General features: G+C 41.5%; 1 protein-coding gene across 1 annotated transcript in view; it reads right to left on the bottom strand.

The window, feature by feature from the left end:
• PGR (progesterone receptor) overlaps positions 1–24,574 on the bottom strand; it is a 78,088-nt gene extending 53,514 nt beyond the window's left edge. The window contains exons 1-2 of the mRNA XM_054725132.1: positions 22,965–24,574; positions 21,772–21,923 (exon numbers count right to left, since the gene is read on the bottom strand). Of these exons, the coding sequence (XP_054581107.1) occupies positions 21,772–21,923; positions 22,965–24,574 (1,762 nt within the window). The remainder of the gene's footprint in view (positions 1–21,771; positions 21,924–22,964) is intronic.
• Between the last annotated feature and the right edge of the window lie 2,746 nt (positions 24,575–27,320).

Genomic DNA, 27,320 nt, shown 5'->3' with positions numbered 1-27,320 from the left:
TTTCTCTCCCCACCTGCCCCCTTCCTTTTTGGGGGGCGTGGAGGGGAGGGCCTGACTCTTATGACTCTTCATCTATCTTTCCAACAGTCCCTTCTAAGTTCCCTTTGCCAATCCCTCTTCCTTTGCCTCTCCTTTATATGTTGTATTCCACTCTATACAGTAGGTGGGTAGTTTCATCATCGTCTCATGGCTCTAAAGTCTCATCCTGAGCTCTGACCATCTCTCTGCAGGTAGCTCAAATTCAGTATACACAAAAAAGAATGTAGCAATTATCTGGTTAAATTTTTTATTTAATAAATTGTATTAGAAACATTTTGTAGCCAATTAAGGAAATTCAAAAGAGAAAATTATCTACAATCTCATTAGCATGCCAATATTTTCATTTTCATGTTTCCTTCCAACCAATCTGTACAGGGTACATATATCTATTTTTTAATATTTGTTAAGTGAATGTATAATTTCACAAAATCCCATTCATTCAACAAGTATTTATTGTTTGTCAAATATGTCCCAACACTGTTTTTTTTTTTTAAATAATCCCTTTTATCTTCTTGAAATGCCATTATAATTGTTGATACTGTCTACTGAAAATGATCAGAAGTAAAGAATACCATAGCAGCAATAAATGCTGCATCCAGATTGTCGTATCTAATATTTTCATCTAAAAGGAGCCAGGGTGTATGGTAACTGGGAACATGAGCCCCTTCCCATGCCCAACTCCTCCTTCACCCTGTGGAAATATAGTGAAGGCCACCTGTAAGCGGACTGTGAGACCTCTGCAGCAACTGGGCCTAAGAAAGGCCAAAGAGGAACTGCTTCTAGAGGTGAACCTGGATTGTAAATGGCCAGTGTTTTGATCGCACATAGCTTGCTCATGAGCGGTCTGCCTCCCACCCCTCTGCTGGCCCTGCTTTACTGTTTTCTGTACTCTAAAACCTTGTCTTGGGAAAGTCTGGCTGGCAGCAAAATAGCACTGGCCAGCGGCCCCTAGTGTCGCCCATCCGCAGGCCAGATGAGACTTAGCAGGACAACTTCACTGATAGCAGCCAGTGCAGCATTAAACTTCACTGGTCGGCCACCACCAGATGGCACCTAAATCCTAATCCTGAGGTTTTCTGGGACCTCAGCACTTTGCATAACACAGGGCTTCTTGGGGACATGGCTGGGACTGGAAATGGACAAGTTGAGCTTGGGTTACTTTGTTGTGATATAATTTGGTGTTATTGAGAGCTAATAAAATTGTCTGAGACACACTGACCAAAGATAAGACAATTTGAACATTAAAAATAATTTAGTTTAAGTGATTAAAACACATTGAGTATATAAAAAGCCATGAGTACATAAAATATGTAAGAAAAAAAAGGAAAGAAAGAAACAAAATGAATTCACTAGAAACTACTGGAGGCTGCTAAGGCACAAACTCAATTACTTTAAAAATTGATAAATAAAGGGATATAATTAAACATCTAATAAGCCTTCCAGCAAAAATTACATTTTAAGATTACCAAATTACTTTTGGAAGAGAGAAAGAACTATTAAAAAAAGATTTATAGCCAATAAAATTAGAAGGAATAATAGTAGAAAATCATCCTTTTGCAATCCTTAATGAAATGACCTCCACTTGTCAAATCTGAAAAGACAATTAAAGTACTCCTCCATTTTCCAAACAGACATCTGTGTGACACATTTTCTTCATATGCTTCAACCAAAACAAACTATTGCAAAAGATGAATGTAGACGAAGGTATGAGACACAGCTGCATGCTATTAAGGCAGACATTAAATGACCTGTAAAAATGTAAAACATGTCACTCTTGTCATTACATTTTTTGGCTTGAAAAATTAACATCTAATAAGTTTGCTTGTTTTAAATGAGTTAATAAAAGATTTCAAAAATAATGTTTTAATTTCTCATATGATAAATATTGATCTATATAATCCAAATAACAACTCATTAGGATCCTAATAAATTTTAAGCATATAAAGGGTACATGAAACCAGATGTTTTAGAACTACTAGCGTGTGTAAGATTCTTGTCAAAATGTTTAAAGTCGGACATCCAGATTGTGGAGAATTTCTACATAACAACTGACCTAAACTCCTCATAAAAATGTCAATATCAAAAGACAAAAAATGGTGAGAGGTCTTGTTAGATTAAAGAAGACTAATGACCAAATGAAATACATAGTTCTTGATTGGCTCCAGCATGAAAAAATAACCTACACAAGATATTTTGGGAACAATTGGGTAAATCTGAATTCTGGCTATAATAATAGATAAAATTATTATATCAATGTTCAATTTGGGGGTATGATGATATATTATGATTATATTACGGAATGTTCTTGACTTTAGGAGATGCATTTTGAGACCCTGAGAGGTGAAATTTGATGTCTACAATTTTCACAGTTAAATATAGATACTCATCTTACTATTTATTCAAATTTTGTGCATGTTTTCTAGAAGCCAAAGTATTCTAAAGACAGAATAACATAAAGATTTGGACCAGTTTCACTCAAATTCTAGTTCCATCACTAACTCAACCTTGAGAAAATTAAGTCTTAGTTTATCCACCTATAAAATGGGAATAAAGATAAACACTATAGTATAATTAAATTAGTCTAAATTAGATAAAATATTCAGCACACTGAATATTGTAAAAACAATAAATCATAGCTTGAAATTGTCATCAATTTGCCCATTTTCTTTCATTGTGTGGTAACTCCTTAAATCTGATTTCTACATAACTGATTTTATGTTCTACTCTTTATGGTTTCCCATATAGATTTTAACTCTGCTACTGCATTTTTTGGATCTTATTTTAGTATTTTCTCATCTCATCCACCTACATTTTCATCTCATCTAGTTGTTTCCTATGACATTCTTGTTTCTCAGACACTGTCATCTTTTGTTTTCATACCTCAAAGTAGATTATTTCCCAAAGTTTTCTTTTGTTTCTTTTAGAAAATCAAATTTAAGTATAATTTTCCCTAAAATCACATCTACATATTACTGACAGACTTGTTAAATCAAACAACTGTACAATATCTAGGGGTGGGGTGGGGCTATCTATGTTAAATGAGAGACTGGCAGTTTGGTATGTTTCCAGACGTTCACCAAAGCCAGAACTTAGAATGAGCTGAGTGGGTGTGGAGTGTCAGAAAATGGAATGAGAGAGTTAAGAGCTGATTTTCAAGACCCTGAGAGGTGGCCTGGATTGTCTGAGAAAACTAGTAAGGTTAGAGCTGACGGAGCCAGGGAGAATAGTAGTGGAAAGGAAGTTCAGAGAGTAACAGGGCTCAGGTCCTGAAAGGGCCTTGGAGACCACTGTGAACACTGATTTTTCTCTGAAAGAAACACAGTGCCATTGCAGAGTTTTGAGCAGAGAAGTGAGATGATCTGGCATATACTTTAACACTCATCACTTTGGCTTCTAGGTTGAGTATAGACTCTAATAAGGCAAAGGTGGAAATGAGACCCGTTAAGAGGCTGTTGCAGTAAATCCAAAGGAGAATAATTGTGGTTGAATCAAAGTGGTCAGCGGAGGTGGTGAATAAGCGGTCAGATTCTGGATATATTCCAAAAGAGGAACCAAGTAGTTTGTAGAATCGTACCATGTGACATTCCAATATTTAATTCTTCTTTTAAGTCCTCCTCAAAGTTACTATTCAAAATTATTTCCTCTTCTTTCTTCCTTTCATCTCTGTTGAATTTAACTTCTTTTTGACTGTGGAGCAGTTTCTCGTCTATCCTTCCTAAAGCTAGTCCTACTGATGTCTTTATAGACAAAACAATGCTCTGGAGATCTCTTCTGAACTCTCTCCTAATTATTTACATATCTTTTAAGTTGTAAAACACCAAATTGTATGCAGCATCTAACTAGTTACACCTATATTTCCAATTATATATTTAGCTAACGAGTAGGCATTTAAGGGAGATAAGGGACTGCATACAAAAATTAAAAAACCCACACCACTATTTGACCTTAAGAAAATTTCACATACTACTGAGTAAGGAGGCATGTAAGACATCTGTATGAAACATGAAAATATTACAAAATTATATCAATAACATTATTTAAATCACTGTGCTACTCTGAAGCAAGATTATGACATTTTACACATATGTAAATGTTCCCCCCTCATATTTATGCAATTTATTTTTTCTTTTGAGTATAGCAATCTGCCCTTAAGTCGAGAGGAGGAGACTGGACCCTGTGCATGTGGGGAGAAGGCTGGCCTTGAAGAGGAGCCCGGATCTCTAGAAACAGGAGGAAAAGTCAAGGATGGGTCATCTGACACATGAGAACATGTGGTGGTAGCAGTGTCATGAAGTTTTCTCAGAAAATTAGGAAGGAAAATGATCAGCTGGAAGTGAGGGTGGGCGAGCACGGGAAGGCTGAGAAGGAGAAGATGGGAGATAGTCATCCAGAAGCCATGGACAATGAATGAGGGGCCTGTCTGCAGCACAGATTACTTAGTCACCATAATTGTTTTTCAGTTCCACCTTTCCCCCCAAAATTCAGCTAGCAATTTTCAGCCCTCCCTGATGTAAATCAGCTTTTATTACAAATAAATAGGACAAAGAGACACCGGATAATAAATAAGGTGCAATGTAATGAGTAAGAGAGAACCTTTGTACATGGATTTTTACTTAGGAACCCTCAAAGGAGGCTTCGAAACACTTTTCCTTAGGTTAAGTGAAATTTGTGAATGACTAAATTGGGTACCACATGACCTTACACATTGCTGAAAAAATTCTAGAGGTTTGCCTTCAGGTTCTAAGTACCAAGTTTTTAAAAGTGTTTACAATAATGGTTTCATATAATTATTAGCCAATATCTTTAGCAAAACATATTCTTAGAGCAAGGCTCATCTTTTATGATAATGAATATAAATCCATATTTCAAAATGACCTTGATAATTTCTAATTTTTTCCATTTCCTGATGATCTGATTACCTTGTTTAGAGCTCTCCATCTGGCTAATGAATAACTATTACTAGAGACAGGAGATATTTCCGCTCTTCTATTTTTCTTGCTTACTATGCTTAATTTAATTGATATTATCTTCAACCTGAGGTTCTTTTCGGATCCAGATAACCTGCAGTACTTGGCCATATATAAGGGAGGACTTTGTGCTCATCAGTGTCTCTGTGCTATGGAACCTGGCCACTGCCATTAGGAGGCCTTGCACTCCATAAGCAATATATGCCCTGATGCATTGGGAAACTGTTCTAGGACAGATATCATTGATATCAATGATTCGTTCCATACTTTTGAATAAAAATAAATGTAAACACCACCTTCTTCATTTCCCCAAAGCAACAATAACGCAAGCTGCTTATGTGAAGTGAAAATTCACTTAAGGCCCTAACGGGTTTGGCTCAGTGGACAGAGCGTTGGCCTGCGGACTGAAAGGTCCCGGGTTCGATTCCAGTCAATGGCATGTACCTTGGTTGCTGGCACATCCCCAATAGGAGGTGTGAAGCAAGCAGCTGGTCGATGTTTCTCTCTCATTGATGTTTCTAACTCTCTATCCCTCTCTCTTCCTCTCTGTAAAAAATCAATAAAATATATTATAAAAAAAAAAAAAAGAATCCTAGCCCAGGGCTCATTTTTCAAAAAAAAAAAAAAAGGTAAGTTCACTTAAGGTTTGGGAGTAGCTGGAGGTAATGAAAACATAAGACAGTAAAATAATTCCAAAGTTGCTGTCAGACGTCACCATTCCTAGAGATTTACCAATCAGTCCCTGCAATAGGGAATTTCTCACAGGCATTTATTTCGCCTGGAGCCTTTGCCCCTTACTTTGTCGTTAGACTGTCTATGTCCTACTCTGCCTCAGCTGACAACCCTCTGTTTTATGTTACAATTGTACACAGAGAAGTTCAGTTCTTCACACTTACTTACACCCTCCTACAACCCGTAGTGGGCTCTGGACTGAGTGTGAATAAAGAAACATTCACTGAAATGCTCTGCTTAACGTAAGATCAGCCATTGTGGTCTCCACTGTTAACAACACAAACACTACCACAGACTGAAATTATAAGGGTTTTAAAAATTTAACATTTTTAATCTAATGCTTATACGAGATTCATACATTTCCCCTCCACCCTCCAGTAAATAAACTCCAGAGTTGACTGCTCCCTAGTCTATGCTTCCAATATGTAGTTCATTCCTTCTATGAATATTAATAGACTGTATTTTAATATTGTGCTTACATTTCTTTCTCCATAAGTTATTCTTTTGACTTATTCACCTGACTTCTTCATTTTTGAGTCCTAATATTTAACACAAATCCTTGGATAAAGAATTCACTGAATATATGTTTTTGGTTTTGTTTTATGAATAAATAAATGAACAAATGAACGAGTGGACTAACAGACCAGAACTTCTCCCAGAAATTTTATTGTGCATGAAAGATTATATTATTTCAATATCCTCGTGAGTACATTAGGTAGACTATAATATATATAACTTAAAATTAAACTACATCTCGTAAGCCATGGGTCAGCTCTACAGGTGTTCTCTCTGACTCATGTAATTGTTCAAATCCATGTTGCGTGGTGCTCTGGGAATAATCCTCTCTAAATACTACTTTCAACATCAATCCTGCTGATAAAATAATGGTAAAATAATCATGTGCTTCCTACTTCTTTAGGTCAAAGAAGTAGAAAATACACTATCTACATTCGCCACCCCCCAACATTTGTTTGTGGCACTTTCATTACCCTACACAACTTGGTTTGATCTACCCATGAACCCATTTCTCTAGGCTTCCACCCGGGCTCATTTCCTTAGTGCGCTGTCCCCATACTGGTCTCATGACCTCCTAGTTTCCCTGCCTTAATCCTCCCTCTACACTACTGATATATTAATTTTCCTAAAGTACATATTAAATATGTCATCAAAGTGCTCAAAATCTTTAGGGGCTTCTCACTCTTTTCTCAGTTAACTGCTAAACACCACATTGTGTCATTTCACATTTTTTTTCCAACATTCTGTTTAATAATAATTCTCACTATTCCTTTATAGCAAGGGTAGCTTTTTATTGGAAGGAGGTGTTACTGACCCCTTTGAAAAACCTTATGAGAGTGATCACCCCAGAAAAAAACACACAAAAATTTCATATAAAATTTCAAGGGCTTCTCAGATCCCTGACCACACTCCATGCTTTAGCTAAATTGTATTTCAGCTCATTCCATACTTTTTGTTTATAACAGCCATTATTACAACTCTTGCTAGTAAAATCATCGCCTCATTGTCAGCAGTCCGTTTAACATGTTACTTTCCCACAAAAACCATTTTTTTGGCCTCCTTAATTAAATATGATCTTTCTTTCCCTCAAAATCCAAACCACATTCAGTTTATATTACCTATGTTATATTTACTTATGGGGTTGTATTATTTCCCTGATAAAATTTAAAAGTCTATGATATTAGGTGTTATGGCTTTATTTATCTTTTGTAGCCCTCTGCAGAACCCAGCATGCTAGTAAAAGCATAGTAAAAACAAATGACAATAACTGTTTAATAAACATTTATTGTAGTTTTTTGGGCTGCTACATTGCAAAACTCCAGCAGACACCATGTTCAACACAGTCTATGAATTTATTTCTTAATACATGTCCAAAATTTCTTAACTAAAATCTTTTGGGCCAGATATTTTTCAGAATTCAGAATTGTTTAGATTTTAGAAAGATGATACAAAACAAACTGCACAATGCAATACATTAATACTTATGTAGCCAAGTATGTGATTATTTGCAAGGCCTATAAAATGTGAGTTCCGGTCAGTTTCTGCTGCCAAATGAATTCAGGTCAGGTATTACTGACAAGTGTCTACAATAAAATTATTGTTTGTAGGGCTTATGGGATATTGAGATTACGAATAAGAAACTGTGGGCTTCTGTTAGTTCTGGGATCCATCTAGTCAGGCTGGATACCTTGACTTATGATGCAAGATAACCTCAAGTTTTTACCATAAGTGTCTTTCTTTGTTGGTCTCTCTCAACTTCTGAGGGTACCTGAAGGACAAAAGTGGTGTACAATACTGCACAGCACTAGGGAGCAGAGGCTAGCTCAGACCATGCGAGCTAGTACAGAGGGATCTCAGGCACCAAGATGATGAGGAATAATAGCCTCCTTTGGAAATTCTTGCTTAAAGAACAAAGCATATTATTATATCACATCCCAACAGTTGGTGTATTTTCTTTTTCAGATCGTTCCCTACACATAGTCATAGCAAATGGGTAATATTATTATTACCCAAAATTACATCACTGCTTGCTTTTCTACAAAATCGCATATTTTAGCTACCTTTTCACATCTGGAATATAGATAGCTAGCTCACCCTTTTTAATGATACAGATGATTTCATTGCAAGGATTCAATATCAAATTTTATTAATCTCCTATTAACAGACATATGGGCTGTTTTTGATTTCTCATTATTGCAAATAATCTAATCTAATAATAGACAAATATGCAAATTGACCGCACCTTCGCTACACCTAAGCCACGCCCACCAGCCAAGCCACACCCACCAGCCAATCAGGACGAGTATGCAAATTACCCCAACAAAGATGGTGGCTAATTTGCATATCAAGACAGCGTCGAAAGAAGCCAAGAGCTGCAGAAGGGAGTAAAGCTTCGAAGAAGCAAGCAAGCCAGGGGAGGGGGGGGGAGGAGAAGGGAGGAGTGAAGTCAGGGCCGGAGGCAAAGGGAAACGCAGGCGGGCTGGCGGAGAAGGCGGGGCGGGCGACAAGGGAGGAACGGAGGCGGGGTAGAGTGCAGCAGGAAATCCTATTGCAGGATTTTTCCCGCAACGGGAACACTAGTTTAGTAATAAACATCCACCTAGAGGTATTTCTATACATTACTAGTTTTTAAAGAACCAGTTTCTAGAAAAACTTGTTGGGTCAAAATAATGAATAGTGCCAATAGATAATAATTGCCCTCAGACACTCAATTAGTCATTTATTTATTTTATGAGTCTGATTGCTAGAATGCCCATTATTATTTTAATTATAATAATTATTAGTGAGTTGAACATTTTTCACACTTCTACAAACCATATTATCTTCATATCTTTTGTTCATTTTTCTTTTTGGCTGTTTGTGGTTTATTAGAATATTTTTTATTTTAGTAATAACATTCTTTTGCTTTTATACATATGTTCCAAATAGTTTCCCAATTTGTCGTTCGATTTTCAATTTTTTTGACTTATAGAAGAAGTTTGAAATTTATTTTTGTAGCAAAATTGAACAAATTTAATTTTGAATTTTGGATTTCATCTCAATATTAAAAAGTTTCACTACTCCAAGATTATCCTATGTAATAAAGAGGGAATATGCTAATTGGTCCTAATGGTGTCCGAGCACAGGAGCTGGGGGGCGGGATGGGGGCGGAAACTTGCACCACCAGGACAGTGAGGCTGCCTCCAGGGGCAGCCCCCCAGCAGAGCGCATGCAGGCCCTCAGCGCTGCCCAGCCAGAGCAGAGCATCAGAACGGGGGCGGGGCCTCAGTGGAGAGCTCTCAGCACTCCTGAGCTGGGGTCTCAAGGTGCAGAGAAGAAGGGAGAGCACATAGGCAGTTAGGGGGTTTAGGCCAGGAGGGGAGTGCAGATAGGCAGTTAGGGGGATCAGGCCAGGAGGGGAGAGCAGTTAGGGACATCAGGCTGGCAGGGGAGCAGTTAAGGGCATCAGGCAGGCAGGCAGGTGAGCACTTAGGAGCCAGTGGTTCTGGATTGCAAGAGGGATCCCAGATTGGAGAGGGTGCAGGCCAGGCTGAGGGACCCAGGATCCCTCCCCCCCGCCTCCCACCCCGTGCATGAATTTCATGCCCCGTCAGGGCAATCGATCACTGGTTGTGGGCTCGATCCCTAGTGGGGCCGTGCAGGAGGCAGTCAATCAGTGATTCTCTCATCATTGATGTTTCTATCTCTCGCTCTCCTTCTCCCTTCTTCTCTGAAATCAATAAAAAACATATTAAACATTTTTAAAAAGAATGTTTAAAAACACACACATCAGGCTTCAAGTCATTGTTCCATAAAAATAAGATAAAAAATGAAACACAGCTGAAACTGGTTTGGCTCAGTGAATAGAGCATCAGCCTGCGGACTGAAGGGTCCTGGGTTCGATTCCAGTCAAGGGCACATACCTTGGTTGCAGGCACATCCCCAGTGGGGGGCGTGCAGGAGGCAGCTGATCGATGTTTCTCTCTCATCAATGTTTCTAACTCTCTATCTCTCTCCCTTCCTCTCTGTAAAAAACAATAAAAATATACATATAAAAAATGAAACACAAAGTATAATATGTGATACTATTTATGTACTAATACATCCAAAACAACATACTTCACAATGCGCACACCCATATACATGCTCATGCACGACAAACTGAGATAGACATATAGAGGAATGGTAGAGAAGTCAACAGATTAGAAGTAATGATCAAAGACTAAGTCTTTGGTAATATTTTAATTTTTAAAAGGAGAATGTATTGTGTATTAATTGAGTAATTAAAGTACAACAATTCAAAGGCTGGGGTTAGCATTAGCATGTATGCTTTGACACTAATGCTTCCCCTTCAGGTTCTTACAATGGTAGAAGATGCAGTTCTGAAGGAGCATTAATAATGGGGGAGCCCTACATAACCAAATATTGAGCAGATTACACCAAATGCTATCTTTTTCTTTTTTCAGCAAAGTGAAGGTTTATTTTATTAAGTCATCATGCAAAATTGTGTTTAAAACCTGCTTACTACTTATACTAAATATTAAACTGAGAGACCTGAAGCTTGAGAATAAATTATCAAATTTATTATTTATTAATAACTAGAGGCCCGATGCATGAAGATTCGTGCAAGAATGGGCCTTCCTTCCCCTGGCTGCCAGCACCGCCTTCGCTCTGGCCAGAGCCAACTTTTTGCTCCGGCCTGGAGCTGCCTTTCCGCCTTTCCATGCTGCCCGGAGGCCCGGAGCTGCTGGGCTGGTGCGGAACCCTTGCGTCGTCACCATGGTGATGACACAAGCGTCCCACCCTGCCCCCAGCCGCTCGGCGCCTGCATATGCAAATTAACCCACCATCTTTGTTGGGTTAACTTGCATACTCACTCCTGATTGGCTGGTGGGTGTTGCAAAGGTATGGTCAATTAGCATGTTACTCTTTTATTAGTGTAGATGTTTATGACTTTTTTATAGAGTTTAAAAGTGAAGTCCAGTGAATTACTACATGTTTATTTTTAAGATAACAGGGAAACTGCTTATAGGGTAGACTCCATTGGAGAGGAAATTAAATAAGATTATTGGCAAAATATCTTCTCAAGGGCCCAGATATTAATCACAGAAATCATGGTGGAAGGGATTGTTGGATAATTTTGTAGACTACAAAAGATGGAAAAAGCCTTTTAGAGTTCTAAATACAGAAAAAATAATTCACAAATTTGTCAGTGGAAATCTGAATGTTTAAACAGAGCATACTTCCAAGCAAGGAAATTTAAAGAGGGATAAACATAATGATAAAGGGGTCGATTCTCCAAGAAGAACTAATAATCCTTAATATGTATGTGTCTAAGAACAGAGCATTGGAATTTTGTGAGGCAAAATCTTATAGAACTTCGAGGAGAAATAGATCAATCCCCTATTATAGTAAGAGATCTCAACACCTCTGCATCAGAAATGGACAGGTCTACCAGGCAGAAAATCAGTAAGAACTAGTTGAACTCATAAACACCATCAATCAACTGGATATAATTGACATCTTTATACTACTTCATCAAACAGCAGCTCAATATACATTCTTCTCAAGCTCATATGCAATATTCACCAAGAAAGACCACATTGTAGACCACAGAACATACTAAACATATTTAAAAAATAAAAATCATACAATGTCTGCTCTCAGACTATAATGGAATTAAACTAGAAATCAATAATAGAAAGTCAACTAAAAAACTTTTTTAAATATGTGGAGATATAACAACTTATTTTTAAATAACACATGGGTTAAAGATGCAATATATCAGGAGAAACTAAAGCATATTTTGAATGAAATAAAAATTAAAAGACAAATTATCAAAATCTGTGCTATACAGCAAAAACAGTACTAAGTGAGAAATTTACTGTACCAAATGCATATATTAGAAAAAATTCTTAATTTAATCAACTTAGGGAACTGGAAAAAAGAAAGAGCAAATTAAGCCAAATAAAATAGAAGAAAATAAATAATAAAAATTGGATCAGAAATCAATGGAATAATAACCAGGATATCAATAAAGAAGATAAAAAAGCAAAAGCTGGTTCTTTGAAAGATTAATAAAATTGATATGTCTCTAGCCAGGCTAATTATGAAAAAAGAAAAAAGAGGGAAGACACAAATTACTACTATCAGAAATGAAAGAGAAGATATCACTATAGATTCTATGAACATTAAAAGGATAATATGGTCAAAGGAGATTAAAAATGGCAACCGAGTAAGTGGAAGCTACTGACACTCTCCTAGGACCAAACTGTAAATACAACTAAAATACAGAAAAACCACCCTGAAAAAATCAACTGAAGCCTAGCTGGAGAGAACCCTGATAACCAAGGATGGAAAGTGGAGGCCACATAGCGACTCGTCCGAAGGATGGAGGCGCAAAAGAGTTGGCCTGGCTCCCAAAGGCAGCAGCTGAAAGTCTGGAAGGATATCTCAGCTATGGGGGTTCCCACTGAGACTTCTTGGGTTAAACCCCAAGCTGGGCTCCCTAGCCCAGAGAACCAGAACTGAGAAAGGAGCCCACAAAACATCTGGCTGTGGAAAGCAGCCAGGTTGCTGTCTGCCAGCCAGAAACAGCTAGAAATGCAGGCAACCTTTTAAAGGACCAACTCACAAAATTTCGTGTGCAGCCAATCATCTTGGGCTCTAGCAGAGGGAGGGCAGAGTAGACTGGAGCTTTGTGAAGAGAGTCCAGGGTTGGGGACTCTGGGGTTGGAGTTTGGAGGTATCCTCCGTTTCCTGTGCTGAGTCATTCCCTCACACTGCTGAGGATATTTTTCCCCAATGACCTTTGCTATCCAGGTAGTTTTTGCCTGGAGGAAAGACAATTAACCCAACCTGTTGGAATACTTCTCACTCCACCCTGTGGTCTATAGCCAAAGGCAAATTAAGACTTAGAATAACAATCAGACTGCAAGCAGAGGCGGATCTCTGGAGGCTTTTGAGTTTTTGCCTGGTCATCTGGGCCCAGGGCTAGGAAAAACAGATCCTGGTGCACAACTTGGTCCTTCCTAAAGACACCCAGCCCCAGCAGAGGGAGGCACAACCTGTGGATTGCTCATAGTTCCAAACAGGGAACTCAAGGCCAACCAGAAACAGCATCTGACATTTTCCTGCACTAGAGATTGGGAAGTGTAGTAGATCTACCTAACATATAGACACAAACCCAAACAGGCAGCCAAAATAGGGAGACAAAAAAACAATCTCAAAATGAGAAAACAAGAGAATTCTCCAGAAGAGCTAAATGAAATGGAGATGAGAAATTTATCAGATATAGAGTTTAGAATAATGATGGCAAAGATGCTCAACAGCATGAGAAAAGATATAGTAACTATGAAAAAAGACTTGTCAGAAATAGAATGACATAGCACTAATAAAGAACACAATGGAAAGAATACACAGCAGATTAGGGGAAGGGATAGAGAATCAAGAAGCAATGGCAGAAAACTTCCCTAACGTGGTGAAGAAAAAAGCCACACAAGTTCAGGAGGCATAGAGCAAGAACCCAAACAGGCCCACACTGAGACACATCAGTGGGTAGCTAAATCTCTGATGTCTCTCGTAGCAATATGTTTGCAGATACATCTCCTAGAGCAAAGGAAACAAAGGAGAAAATAAACAAATTGAACAACATAAAAACAAAAAGCTTCTGCACAGCCAAAGAAACCATCAACAAAATGAAAAAGGAGCCCACTGTATGGGAGAATATATTTGGCAATGATACATCTGATAAAGGTATAATATCTAAAATATATAAAGAACTCATACAACTTAACAATTGGAAGACAAACAATCCAATTGAAAAATGGGCAAAGGACCTAAATAGACTCTTCCCCAAAGGGCATAGATAGATGGCCAAGAGACATATGAAAAATGCTCAAAGTCACTGATCATCAGAGAGATGCAAATTATAACAACAATGAGGTATCACCTCATACCTGTCAGAATGGCTACCATCAACAAATCAATAAATGACAAGTGCTGGCAAGGATTTGTAGAAAAGAGAACCCTCGTAGATTGCTGGTGAGAATGCAGACTGGTGCAGCTATTATGGAAAACAGTATGGCGTTTCCTCAAAAAATAAATATGGAACTGCCATTTGACCAGTGATCCCACTTCTAGGAATACTAATATAGTATACTAAGAGACCTGAAACACCAATCAGAAAGAATGTATGAACCCCTATGTTCATAGCGGCACAGTTTATAATAGCTAAGATCTGGAAATAGCCCAAATGCCCATCAGTAGGTGAGTGGATAAAAAAGCTGTGGGACATTTATACCATGGAATACTATGCAGCAGTAGAAAAGAAGGATCTCTTCCCCTTTGAGACAGCATGGAAGGACCTGGAGAATATTATGCTAACTGAGATAAGACAATCAGAGAAAAACAAGGATCACATGATCTTACATATATGCATAATCTAATGAACAAAATAAGCTGATGAACATAGATCCAGAGACACAGAAGTATGGAACAGACTGTGGAATCTCAGATGGAAGGCAGGGGAGGGTGGGTGGAAGGGAAAAGATCAAACTAAAGAACCTGTATTAATATATGCATAACCCATGGACACAGACAATAGAATGGTGAAGGCCTGTGGTGAGGGTCAGAGGCTAGCTAGAATGGGTCAGTGGGGGAAAAGGGGGCATATATGTGATACTTCCAACAATAATGATCATTTTTTAAAAAAGGATAATATGGTAATAGTATGAACACTTCTATGCTCACATATTTGATAACTGGATAAAAGGGACCAATGCCTGGAAAGACATGACTTGCCAAAACTCATACAAGAAGAAATAGAAAATCTAAAGATGCCCATATCTATTAAGTTGAATCAATAACTTTACACATTCTCTTTCAAAAGATAGAATCAGAGGGCATATTTCTGAATTCATTCTATGAGACCAGCATTACCCTAATACAAAACCAGATAGACTTTACAAGAAAACTCGAAACCAATACCCTATATAATAAAGAGGGAATATGCTAATTAACCCTCACACTGTTGCAAAGATGGCGGCACCCACAGCCAATAAGGAGGAAATATGCTAATTGACTGTCATGCCCTCAAAGATGGTGGTGCCCACAGCCACAAGATGGCAGTGCCCATTCCCCTCAGCCCCCAGGTGGGCCCGGTCGCTCCGTGCACCTGCCTCCGGAGTCCCCCAGTCTCCTCAGGCCCCCAGTCGCCCAAGGCCAGCCCAAGGCGCAGGCAAGCCTTGGATAGCAGCTGCCCAGCTGTCCAGGACTGCCCGAGGCTCAGGTAACCGGGGCCGGCTAGGGCTTGTGCCGCCAGCAGTGGCAGCAGCAGAGGTGTGATGGGGGTGTCGCCTTCCCCTGATCACTGGGTCACCTCCTGCCCCTGAGGGCTCCCAGACTGAGAGGGGGCAGGCCAGGCTGAGGGACACCCCCCTCCAGTGCATGAATTTCCATGCACCGGGCCTCTAGTCTTTCATAAACATAAATGAAAAAATCCTTAATAGAATATTAGCACAAAGAATCCAAAAAATTATAAAAAGAATTATACACCATGATCATATGGGATTTATCCCATGTATGCAAAGCTGGCTCAACATTTGAAAATCAATGAATTAGCTGGCCAGTGTGGCTCAGTGATTCAGCATAGACCTATGAACTACGAGGTTGTGGTTCAATTCCCAGTCAGGCACAGGTCCAGGATGCAGGCTCCATCCCCAGTACGGGTGGTGCAGGAGGCAGCTGATCAATTATTCTCTCTCATCATTGATGTTTCTATCTCTCCCTCTTCCTTCCTCTCTGCAGTCAATAAAATACATTTCTTAAAAATCAGCAAATGTAATCTATCATATCAACAAGCTAAAAAGAAAAAAATCATGTGATCATCTGACAAAATCCAACTCACTCATGATAAACTCAGTAAACTAGGAATAGAGGGGAACTTCCTTAACTTGATAAAAAAATCTACAAAAAAAACAAACAAACACCCTACAGACAATATCATACTAATGATAAGAAACTACCAGTTTCCTCTTTAGATTATGAATAAGGTAAGAATGTCCCCTCTCACCACTCATTTCAACATTATACTGAAAGTCCTACTAATAGGTCAAGAAAAGGATGTAAAAGGTATATTCACTAGAAAAAAATAAAAAACATAAAACTGTCTTTGTTTGCAGAGGACATGATTGTCTATGTAGAAAATATGAAAGAACTGACACAAAAAAAAAACACAACAAAAACAAAAAAAACAAACCCACCTCTGGAATTAATAAGCTAGGTTGCAGAATATAAAGCTACTATGTAAAAGTAAGTCACTTTCTATATACTAGCAACAAGCAAGTGGAATTTGAAATTAAAAACACAATATCAATTACTGTACATTAGCACCCACAAATATAATAGGCATAAATTTAGCAAAATATGTACAAAATCTATATGAAGAAAAACCAAAATTCTTGTGAATGAAATCAAATAAATAAATAAATGGAGAGATAGTCCATGTTCATAGATAGGAAGAATCAATATTGTTAAAGTGTCAGTTCTTCCCAATATGATTTACAGACTCAATGCAATCCCAAGCAAAATCCCAGAAAATTACCTCATGAATATTAACAGATGTAAAGTTTATATAGGGAAGCAAAAGATTCAAAATAGCTAACACAATACTGAAGAAGGAGAATAAAATTGGAGACTGACACTATCTGACTTCCAGACTTACAGTAACCAAGACTGTGGTATTGGTGAAAGAGTAAACAAATATATAATTTCTGTACAGTTTCCTCTATGGTCTACAGATAATGGAGTCTCTCTACATTTTGAAAGGCTTTTACCACCGCCCCCAGCTTCTGACAGAGGAGTCAATTCTCTGGTTGTCCGGGAAATTGCATACGCATCCTGGCTGAGAGAATGTCACTTTCCTCCACTCTATTATAAACTCCACTGAAACTGCAGCTCACCAGGTCTGTCCTGGTTTACTGCTATTTCAACCAGCATTTAGTATAGTATCTGGCATATGGCAGGTGCTCCACAAATATTTCATTAATTAATACATGAACAAAAAACAACAAAAAAGATGAACTGAGAGGACATTATACTAAGTGAGATAAGGCAGAAAGAGAAAGACAAATACCAGATGACATCACATATATGTGAAATAAAAAACAAGAAGTAAATAAAGTCAAATTCGCAGAAACAGAGAGTAGAAAAGTGGCTGCCAGGGTCTAGAGGGTGGGGGAATTAGGGAGAGGTTGGCAAAACTTTCAGTTATAAGATGAATAAGGTCTTAGGAACTGATGTATAACGGTGGCTATAGTTGATTAAACTGTACTGTATAATTAAAATTTGCTAAGAGAATAGAGCTTTAATGTTCTTGCCCGGAAAAAAAAGAAAAAGGAAATATGTGAGGTGATAGATGTGTTAATTAACTTGATGGGTTGTGGCTTTCACTATATATATATATATATATATATATATATATATATATATATATATAAAATTATCATGTTTTCACTTTAAATATACTTTTGTCAATTATACCTAAGTAAAACTAGAAAAAAATGAGAATAATAAGATGATATAATTTAAAATCCATCAATACTTACTTAGCTTAGTATCTTCTAAATAATATCTTTCAACTGTATGACAACTTTTGTCCAACAATATTCCATGAAATGTATTCACTACAAATGCTGTTATAGAGTCAAGCAACCAAAGAATTAAGTGGTTGGCAATAGTTATGATGATTGGTTTATTTAGCAAACAATTATTTATTGAATGTTTAGTATATTTCTAGCATGGCACCAGTCACAGTGTATAGATAGGGTAATTCAATGAGAAATTATCCTTTCCTTCTTAATGCCAGGTCACACTAGCCTGCATGTGTAGGACCAACAGGTCATTATGACTTATCTCCTTGAAAGGTCTCAAGGCAATTCTTAACCACTTCCTGGTTCACTCCAAGTCTTAGTAAAGGAATGCAAAGAGCAATTCAACCTACTGCTTTTTGACTAATTCTTTTTTCTTTTTTTAGCTTAGAACAAGTCATCTCTCCCTGCCCCATATTCCCACTTTTTGAGTGGTTTCCTTTTTCCTCTGCCTCTTCCCTCTTTTATCGCATACTAAGGAAAGCCAGCGCCCTGTTTTCCTGGGTGTCTTTTTCATGGGTTTTATCATCTCCCACTCCTAACTTGGAGGACAGGTGGGGAAACAGACTCTTGGCCCCTGACCATGTCTTCTCATTGCTGCCTTAAATGTGAAGTTAATATCACCCATCCATTTATATCACTAACTTCTAATCACCTTTGGTTTTGCATTATTCTTTAGTATTCACTTTTACCTTCCTGGATGTATCACTTGGCTCACATATTTTCTTCCAACCATTTATTGTTTTTTTCTTTGAAATTCAAACTACATTTGCTATTATGGGAGAGAAAGTACAGTGGTTAAGAGCACAGATTCTGGGGTCACACCATTTGGGTTTGAATCCTGACTAACACTTAAACTGTGATTAAGGCAATTTAACATCTCTGCGCCTTAGTTTTCTCATTTGTAAAGTGAGTAATAATAACATCTACATTATAAGCATTACATAAGTTAAGACCCATAAAACACTTAAATAATCACTAACACATTAGAAAGCACTCTAAAATGCCACTATCATGATGACCTTGGTAACATTAATATCTAAATTTTAACTATTGACTTTCAACTTCTGGACATATTGGCATCCACACATAGTTCTACCTTGCACCAACTAATTTACTCCAACCTTTCAAATGTTGCATTTCTCTCCAACTATAAAAATCCTTCCTTAGCCTTCTCACTCTTGAAAACTCCCAGAACATTTTCTCTTGCCTTAGATCACTAATTCTCTCCAGATTATTCCAAACATTAGCAACCTAACTTGGCAAGCTTTAACTCTCATAATTTCCTAATATGAGTCTTAATTAAATAGTCTAATCTTAATCTCTTCTCTCTTCTTTGAACACATACTCTTAAAATCTTTCAATGCCCAGAGACTGATATCTTACTTGTCCTTTAATAACTAAATTTATATCTCCCAGGAAGCCCTTTCCTACCATTTTAGAACATACACATTCCATCCTACGACCACCTTCCCCCCTGCCCAAACACACAAACTCACAAATCTTATATACTTTACAGAATTGCTTACCTGGGCATTTAGTGAGAATCTCTATTTTACATGCATATATGTTACCTTGCCCACTCTATTATTAGCTCCTTAAAGGTAAAAACACCACCAATTGAAGCTGACAATATGCTAGGCATTCTTTTAAAACTTCATGTTTATTGACTCATTGAATCCTTATAACAACCTTAAAAAGAAGCTACTGTCATCCTCATTTTACGTCTAAGGCAGAGAGAGGTGAAGGCAAGAAAATATCTTTGGCACAGATCTAAACGTAAGATGTATACTGTATAATTGCTGAGTGAATGAACTTACTCATATAGTTTTATAATCTTGCTCTAGTTTCATGAATGAGTTATCAACGTTTATCTTGGGTCCTCCTTTGTAAATATTGCCAAATAAAGGTGCTTCATTTCTACTACTCAAGACTAAAACAGGACATGCCAAAATTAGGGGTCCAACAAATGCTTTCTAAGAGTAAACTTGGGAAGGCTTCTTTTTATGGTTTTGGATGCTAGTCTGATAATAAAAGTGTGAAAGCATTTGTAATTTAGTTAGGGAGCACTTGGTTCTATATGTACTTTTTGAAGTAACTTCCAAGGATTAAGTAGCATTTATCATATATCTACCTGTGCACACAATCTCTGAAAAAGAAGCGTTGCAAGTAAAGAATGTCTATGTTGACTAACAATCAGCTATTAACTACTTGTGTGCCCTTTGGAAACTCAGATTTATGTGGAATTTCTTATCTGTATAAAGAGGAAGCTGGGCTAGAATAAACTGGCCTTTAGGGTATTCTAAGCAGTCATTCACTTATAAAATTAGTCTCTTGGAGGGTGACTGTAAGAATGAAGGAAAATATATTAATGCAGAAGAAAATTTTCAGGAAACCAGAACCAAAGTCAGATGGGAACAGAAACTCCAAATACGCATTGGAGAGCTGACTCTTCCACACAAAGGACTTCCAACTGTAACTAGGACTAAAAGATGGCAATGGGAAAGTTAAGGCTATTCTAGGTTGTCCCATTTTCTCATGTGCTCTTTTTCACTGTCCCTCAATTAATTTTAAAATGCAATCAAACATCCCTGAACCTGAATGCATAATGTTCAGCATCTGTTAAATACATTCATTCTTTGTGGGGAAAAAAATTCTAGTAATATACAAAGCAAATACTTTTATGAAGAATTAATTTCAGTAGGAGGAGTACAAATCTATGAATAAATAGTTGAGAATCATTTTCATCAAAAAGGCATAATAGGTGCAAAGAATCACCTGTTAGGCTTCTACAGGGAATTGTATTGTCTTGGTTAAATGTCATTTAGGTTAGTATTACTTTGGTGTAAATATATAGCCCCTTTTAGATAAAAATTCCCCACTCCCTCCTTTCCTACTTATAAGCACAAGATTCTTGAAATGCAAAAACTCAACAGAAAGCAGACATTTACATCTTTGGTTTCTTGTCTAAGTGTGACCTCAGAACTCCAGAGGTAACCCTAAACTCATTTCAGCTCATTATAAAATACTTATTGTTAAAATTCAAATGTGAAATGATCTTTAAATGTATTTTTATCTTCAAATATAAATGTGAGTGGCTGATTAGCATTTAGTGTAACTAGAAAGACAAATTAAAAAAACATTTTCTATGAAAGCACAAGTCTGAAATACACTGTGCAAGCCAGTTCAAAATCATTAGATACATATGTAATTTAGATGACATTAAAAATATGAAAATCTTACTTAAAGCAAAATACTTCTTTAGAAACTATATTGTTGTGGTGTCCAAATTTTTCATTTTCTTTAAACTGTTTACTCCTCTGTTCTCACACACTTACAAAAATATCGTAAACAAAAAATTTTAAAAATTGTTTAGAATCACCATTCTTCAACTATTACATAAATATTCATGTAGGGAAAAGACAAAATCATGTAGAAAACTTGTAACTGCATCATATATATGCATATATATATACATATACATATATATATATACATACAATTACATATATATAATCTTGATTTTTACCATTTTTCTTTTCACCAAAAATTTAATATATACTATATATAATATAAATATATAATTAGAACAAAGCTGTTTCTCTAAAGCTAAATAGTTAATGAACAATAATAGCATTGTTCCCAAGATTAATATGACTTGTGCCTAATATTGAAAATGTTAGTCAAATAGTATGCCATTCTAATATCCAACTACATTCAACTTTGAGTACTATAAATACAAACAATATGGAAAACACCGGCACGTTTTAAATTACATGGAAATGTCTCCATTTCTTAGAAGGATGATAACTGACATCTATAAAATATTAGATGGTCTCCATTTACAGTTGGACAATCAAACAATAAAGGACCAGGAGATAGACGCCTACCTTCCATTGCCCGTTTAAAGAAGACCTTACAGCTGCCACAGGTAAGGACACCATAATGACATCCTGATGCTTCGTCCCCACAGATCAAACAGATCTTCTGAGGTAATGACTCGAAGCTGTACTGCGGACTCTGGCTGGCTTCTGAATCCGGCCTTGAAATGCAAAACAAAGTACTCCAGTTATTTTTAGGTGCAACCCTATCTAATACCAAAGTTTTCTTAACCCCAGGATTGACAGAAGGAAAGGGGATTTTTAAAAATAGAACTATTATGTACACACTTAAAAGACATGCCAATTAAATGTGCAAAGTAAACCCCTTATTTGATTCATCAGACTTACAAATCATTAGCCTTTCATCAGCAGCACTAAGGCAAAAGAACATTACATAACATACATTTTTGTTGTTGTTGTTGTTCAGGAAAGCTCAATAGCACTTACCAATGCTTTTCATTCGAGTTTTGGAACTCAACCCTGTAATGATTGTTTACTCAAACAAGCTCCTGTGTCATTTTAAGGTATTGCTCAACGTATTGACACCGTTTTGCCTATTCGCGGCACTTAAGGTTCTCTCTCTCTTTAAAATTCCACTGCCTCAGTATGTAAGTTACATTGATTTTGAGAACCTGTGCGAAAAGTTGGAGTGAATCCAAACCAATATTGGGATACACCGCACTGCCGTGAATTGATATTGAAATCTCTGATTTAAAGCATATTACACAAATTAATTTTAATCTGGAGATTCGTCTGACTATTGAACGGTTCTGGCTGCTACCCTCCATCCAGTGGCACTCGGCAGCAGGGGGAAAGGTGCCCCACGGACCGTTCTGAGGACCATCCGAAATCCAAGACGGGCATCTCCAGCGAAAGTCCTAAGAGGAGAACACGGCCCCCGACTCGCGGCACCCTGTCTGGTCCTGCCTGGGAATCTCGCACATTTGGAAGAAGAAGAAGAAGAAAAAAAAAATGTTTTCGGGAGGCACGCTCCCAAAATGGCATATTCTGAGCACCCTTTGTGTGTCCCCCCCGAAAAAAAGCGAGCTGAGGAAGGAAGAGAAAGGAAGCCAAATTCCGGCGGCGCCCCGCCCCGGCCACCCAGCCTCCCGCGGCCACTCGGGGGAGCCGTGGCCGGCGCGCAGGGCCGGAGCCGCGGGCCGCTCCTCCCGGACGCGCGGGCGCCCCGCCCGGGCCCTCACCTCAGGTAGTTGAGATAGGGCGGGTAGACCGGCGCCAGCCCCTCCTTGAGCACGGCGGCGGGGTAGCCGAGCTGCGGGATCCCGTTGATGCCGAGCGGCGGGTAGAGCGCGGGGCCCGCCCCGGCGGCGCAGACGGAGGCGGAGGCGGCGGCGGCGGCGGGCAGGCCGTCCCGCGGCAGCACGCAGGGGCCCGCGCCCGGCGCCTTGCAGGGCTGCGGCGCGAACGGGCCCTGGTGGGGCGGCGTGGCCTCCGCCTTGTACAGCATGCACTCCAGGGCCGACCCCGACGGGGACGTGGACGAGGCGGAGGCACCGGCGGGGGCGGCCGCCACCGTCGCTTCCCCGGGTCTGGACGACGGCGCTCGCGGAGGAAGCGGCGGCGGCGGCGCCAGCTGGAAATCCGGGAAGACGGCGGGGCTGGCACCGGTCACCAGGTAGGGGCGCGGGGAGCGCGCGGCGGCCTCGGCGCCTTCCTCCTCCTCCTTGATCTTCAGGGCGGGCGGCTGGAAGTCCCCGTAGAGCGGGAACGCGTCGTCCTTGGGCTCGGGGTCGGGCGGGTACGCGCAGTCGGGGAAGTCGCCGGCGGCGCCCGGGGGGGACGTGGCCGAGGGGGAGCCCCGCGGCGGGGCCAAGGCGCTGACCGCCGCGGCCCCGCCGTCTGAGCTGTCCCCCTCCAGCAGCTGCCGGGTGCGGGCGGCCAGCAAGGCCGGGTTGATGGGCAGGATGGGCAAGTGGATAAAATCCATCACCATGGTGGTCACCGGGGGGCGCCCGGGCCCCGCGGGCGGGTCTTGCTCTGCCAGGGCGACCCGGGGCGCCGAAAAGCGGGCATCTTCCTTGGGGACCAGGGCGACGCCTCCTTCGGCCGCCCCGGGCGCCGTGGCCGCGGCTCCTCCCTCGGCCGCCGTGCCTCCCAGGGCCCGGGGCTTGCCCTTCAGGAGCGGGCCCACCGAGCCCGGGCACTCGGAGCCCCCCTCCTCCACCTCCAGCGCGGCGGGCGGCGGGGCCGGCTTCACCGCGGCCCCGGGCCAGTGCTGGTTGCCGGAGGCCGAGGGCAGCGGCGGCCGGGACGGTGACAGCCCCCTGGGCAGCGCTTTGTAGGAGCCGTCGCCAGCCTTGCTCTCCGGACGGCTCATGAGCGAGGGCAGCGCGCCCTGGGTGGCGGGGACAGCCGGAGGCCCTTCCGGAAGCTCGGGGCCAAACAGGCACCAGGGGCCGCTGGCCTCGTAGGCGGGAGGGCCGGCGTGGCTCTGCGCGGGACCCGAGGGCGCCAGGAGCGTGTCCAAGACACTGTCCAGCAGCCCGCTGTCCTTCTCGGGGGGCCTGGAGCTGCCGCCCCCGGCACCCCCTGTGGCTTCAGCTCTGGGATACACCCCCTCCACGTCCGACAGCGCCTGCTGGCCCAGCGCCTTCCCGTCGGGGTCGGGCCCCCGGCAGGGCCGAGGGAAGAGCAGCCCGCCCAGGGAGCCTGGCGCGGCGTCCGAGGTCTGGCTCGCCTGGAAGGGGCCGGCGTGCGGGCGTCCCAGCAGGGGAGAGCCGGCCTGGGTGGGGGAGGGCGCGCCGCCCACCACGTGGGGAGCCCGGGAAGCCTTTGCCTTCAGCTCTGTCATCGTGACCTGACTCCACTTTTCTCCTCCCCTGACTCTAGGGGAGGAGGGACAGCGGAAGGAGGAGGGGGGGTGTCGGGGCTTTTGGAGCAGCTGGAGGAGAAAATAGGTGTTGAATGTGACCGGGACCGGGCGGGGTTGGGGGTGGGGGATGTCCACCTCCTGGGTCAGCAGGGGGCGGCGCTGGTCAGCGACTGCCCTGGCCCCTCCGTGTAGCCGGCAGGGGAAGGTGAGGGTGGTTCCGTCCCTGGGCGGGTGGGAGAGCAGGACAGGGATTGTCGGGGTCTCGTGTGCTAACTGGGAGACTTCTCCCGGAGAGTTCTCCGACCGGAGTCTGAGGACGGGAGGCTCAGAGTACTCACAAGTCGGCACTCCAGTGGCGGCGGCGGCGGCTTCGAAAGCAATTGGATGCGGCTCTGTCTCCCGGCTTTTTCTCCGGCTTCAAACCGGCGCCTGCCGCGCAGCTCCCCACCCCTGGCTGCGTCCCACGTCCCTTCTCGCTAACACCCGGAGGCTGCTTGGGCCGCTCAGGTGCAGCCCGGGGTCCAGAGGAGTAGCGTTCCTGCCGGCTCCCTGTAGTTGGCGACAGTGCTCGCCGCAGCTCCCTTTTCTGGGCAGTCCAAGAAACTCCCGAGGTTTGCAGGTTCCACTCAAAGGCCCAGGGAAACGCTGTCATTGAGAAGGCTGCCGCTCACACACCAGATCCTCGCTCGCTCCAATGGTTACAGGGCTTACCTCGAGAGCAGGGACGGCTCCGGGCTGGCCCCACAGCTTTCTAATAACGACTCCGCCCCATCTGGAAGCCCCGCCCAAAGCCCCGCCCCTACCCCAGTGACGGACCTGATCTGAAATTCTGGACTTGGTATTCCCAAACGCTAGTCTGAATTCCACTCTGAATAGCGAGCAGGTGCTGTGAGATGGCACTTCGTCGGTGTATGAGATTGTGTACTGCCAGCTAAGAATTATGCCCAATCCAACTGGAAAAAAAACAAACGGATTCCACCAACAGCTGGATTTTCAGGATTTCAGTTTTGTAGACATTTTAACATAGAGGGAGATACTTGGCTATAGTGTGTTTTAGAATAAATGTATCGAGGATGGCCCTAACCGGTTTGGCTCAGTGGGTAGAGCGTCGGTCTGCAGACTGAAAGGTCCCAGGTTCGATTCCGGTCAAGGGCATGTACCTTGGTTGCGGGCACATCCCCAGTTGGAGGTGTGCAAGGGGCAGCTGATCGATGTTTCTCCCTCATCGATGTTTCTAACTCTCTTTCCCTCTCCCTTTTTCTCTGTAAAAAAAATCAATAAAATGTATTTTTAAAAATGAATCAAGGATGATCCTAAATAATATATGAGGTTCTCCCTCTCTCTTATGACTTCCATAAAAGTGAGTACTTCCAAGTTCCTCTTACCACAGTCAACATGTCCTGCTCCTCTCGGACAATGTGGCAGAGGTCTGGGTGTGGAAGACAGATGACAACACCTCTCTACCTACGAGGAAAGCTTGGATGTTGTTTGTCATTTATTTGTCCTGAGGAATTCATTCCAAGTTTCCTTTAACTTTAGTTTATACAGAGGTGGGCAAAAGTAGGTTTACAGTTGTGAGCATGGGAAAAACAGTTTATTCTTGTACCATTATTTATTAATTATTGTGTTACTAGTGGCCCAGTGCACAGATTTGTGCACATTGAAAGGAAATTAATTAGAAGAAATATTTTAATATCGCTATTTGCCCTTTCTCTATAATAGAAATGTCAACAAAAACAACCAAATTCACGATCGACAGTGACAGATCAAAACACAAGCCTGCGATTGGCACCAGCGAGAGCTTTATATGTATCATGCATGTGCGAGTCAACGTTTATTTTATTTTATTTTATTTTATTTTTTTATATATTATATTGATTTTTACAGAGAGGAAGGGAGAGGAATAGAGAGTTAGAAACATCGATCAGCTGCCTCCTGCACAGGCCCCACTGGGGATGTGCCCTCAACCAAGGTACATGCCCTTGACCAGAATCGAACCTGGGACCCTTCAGTCCGCAGGCTGACACTCTAGCCACTGAGCCAAACCGGTTAGGGCAATGTTTATTTTTTAATTGCCAGTGAGCATCATATGTACTGGCCAGTTGGTCGGGTGATCGGATGGACGGACGGTCAGTCACTTAGCCTTTTATATATATAGACTAGAGGCCCAGTTCACGAAATTCGTGCACAGAGGGGGGGTTTGTCCCTCAGCCCAGCCTGTACCCTCTCCAATATGGGACCCCTCAAAGGATGTCCGACTGCCTGTAAAAGGGCAGTCAGACATCCCTCTCACAATCCAGGACTGCTGGCTCCCAACTGCTCGCCTGCCTGCCTTCCTGATTGCCCCTAACAACTTCTGCCTGCCAGCCTGATCACCCCCTAACCACTCTGCTGCCAGCCTGTTTGCCTCCAACTTCCCTCCTCTGCCGGCCTGGTCACCCCTAACTGCCCTCTCCTGCAGGGTTGATCACCTCCAACTGCCCTCCCTTGCAGGCCTGGTCCTTCTCAACTGCCCTCCCTTGCAGGCCTGGTACCTCCCAACTGCCCTCCCCTGCTGGCCATCTTGTGGTGGCCATCTTGTGTCCACATGGGGGCAGGATCTTTGACCACATGGGGGCAACTATATTGTGTGTTGCAGTGATGATCAATCTGCATATTACTCTTTTATTAGATAGAATAGAGGCCTGGTACAGGGGTGGGGGCCAGCTGGTTTGCCCTGAAGGGT

This window comes from Eptesicus fuscus, chromosome 13 (assembly GCF_027574615.1).
Source record: "Eptesicus fuscus isolate TK198812 chromosome 13, DD_ASM_mEF_20220401, whole genome shotgun sequence".
Classification (NCBI taxonomy): domain Eukaryota; kingdom Metazoa; phylum Chordata; class Mammalia; order Chiroptera; family Vespertilionidae; genus Eptesicus; species Eptesicus fuscus.
This window is presented reverse-complemented; position numbering and strand designations above follow the sequence as displayed.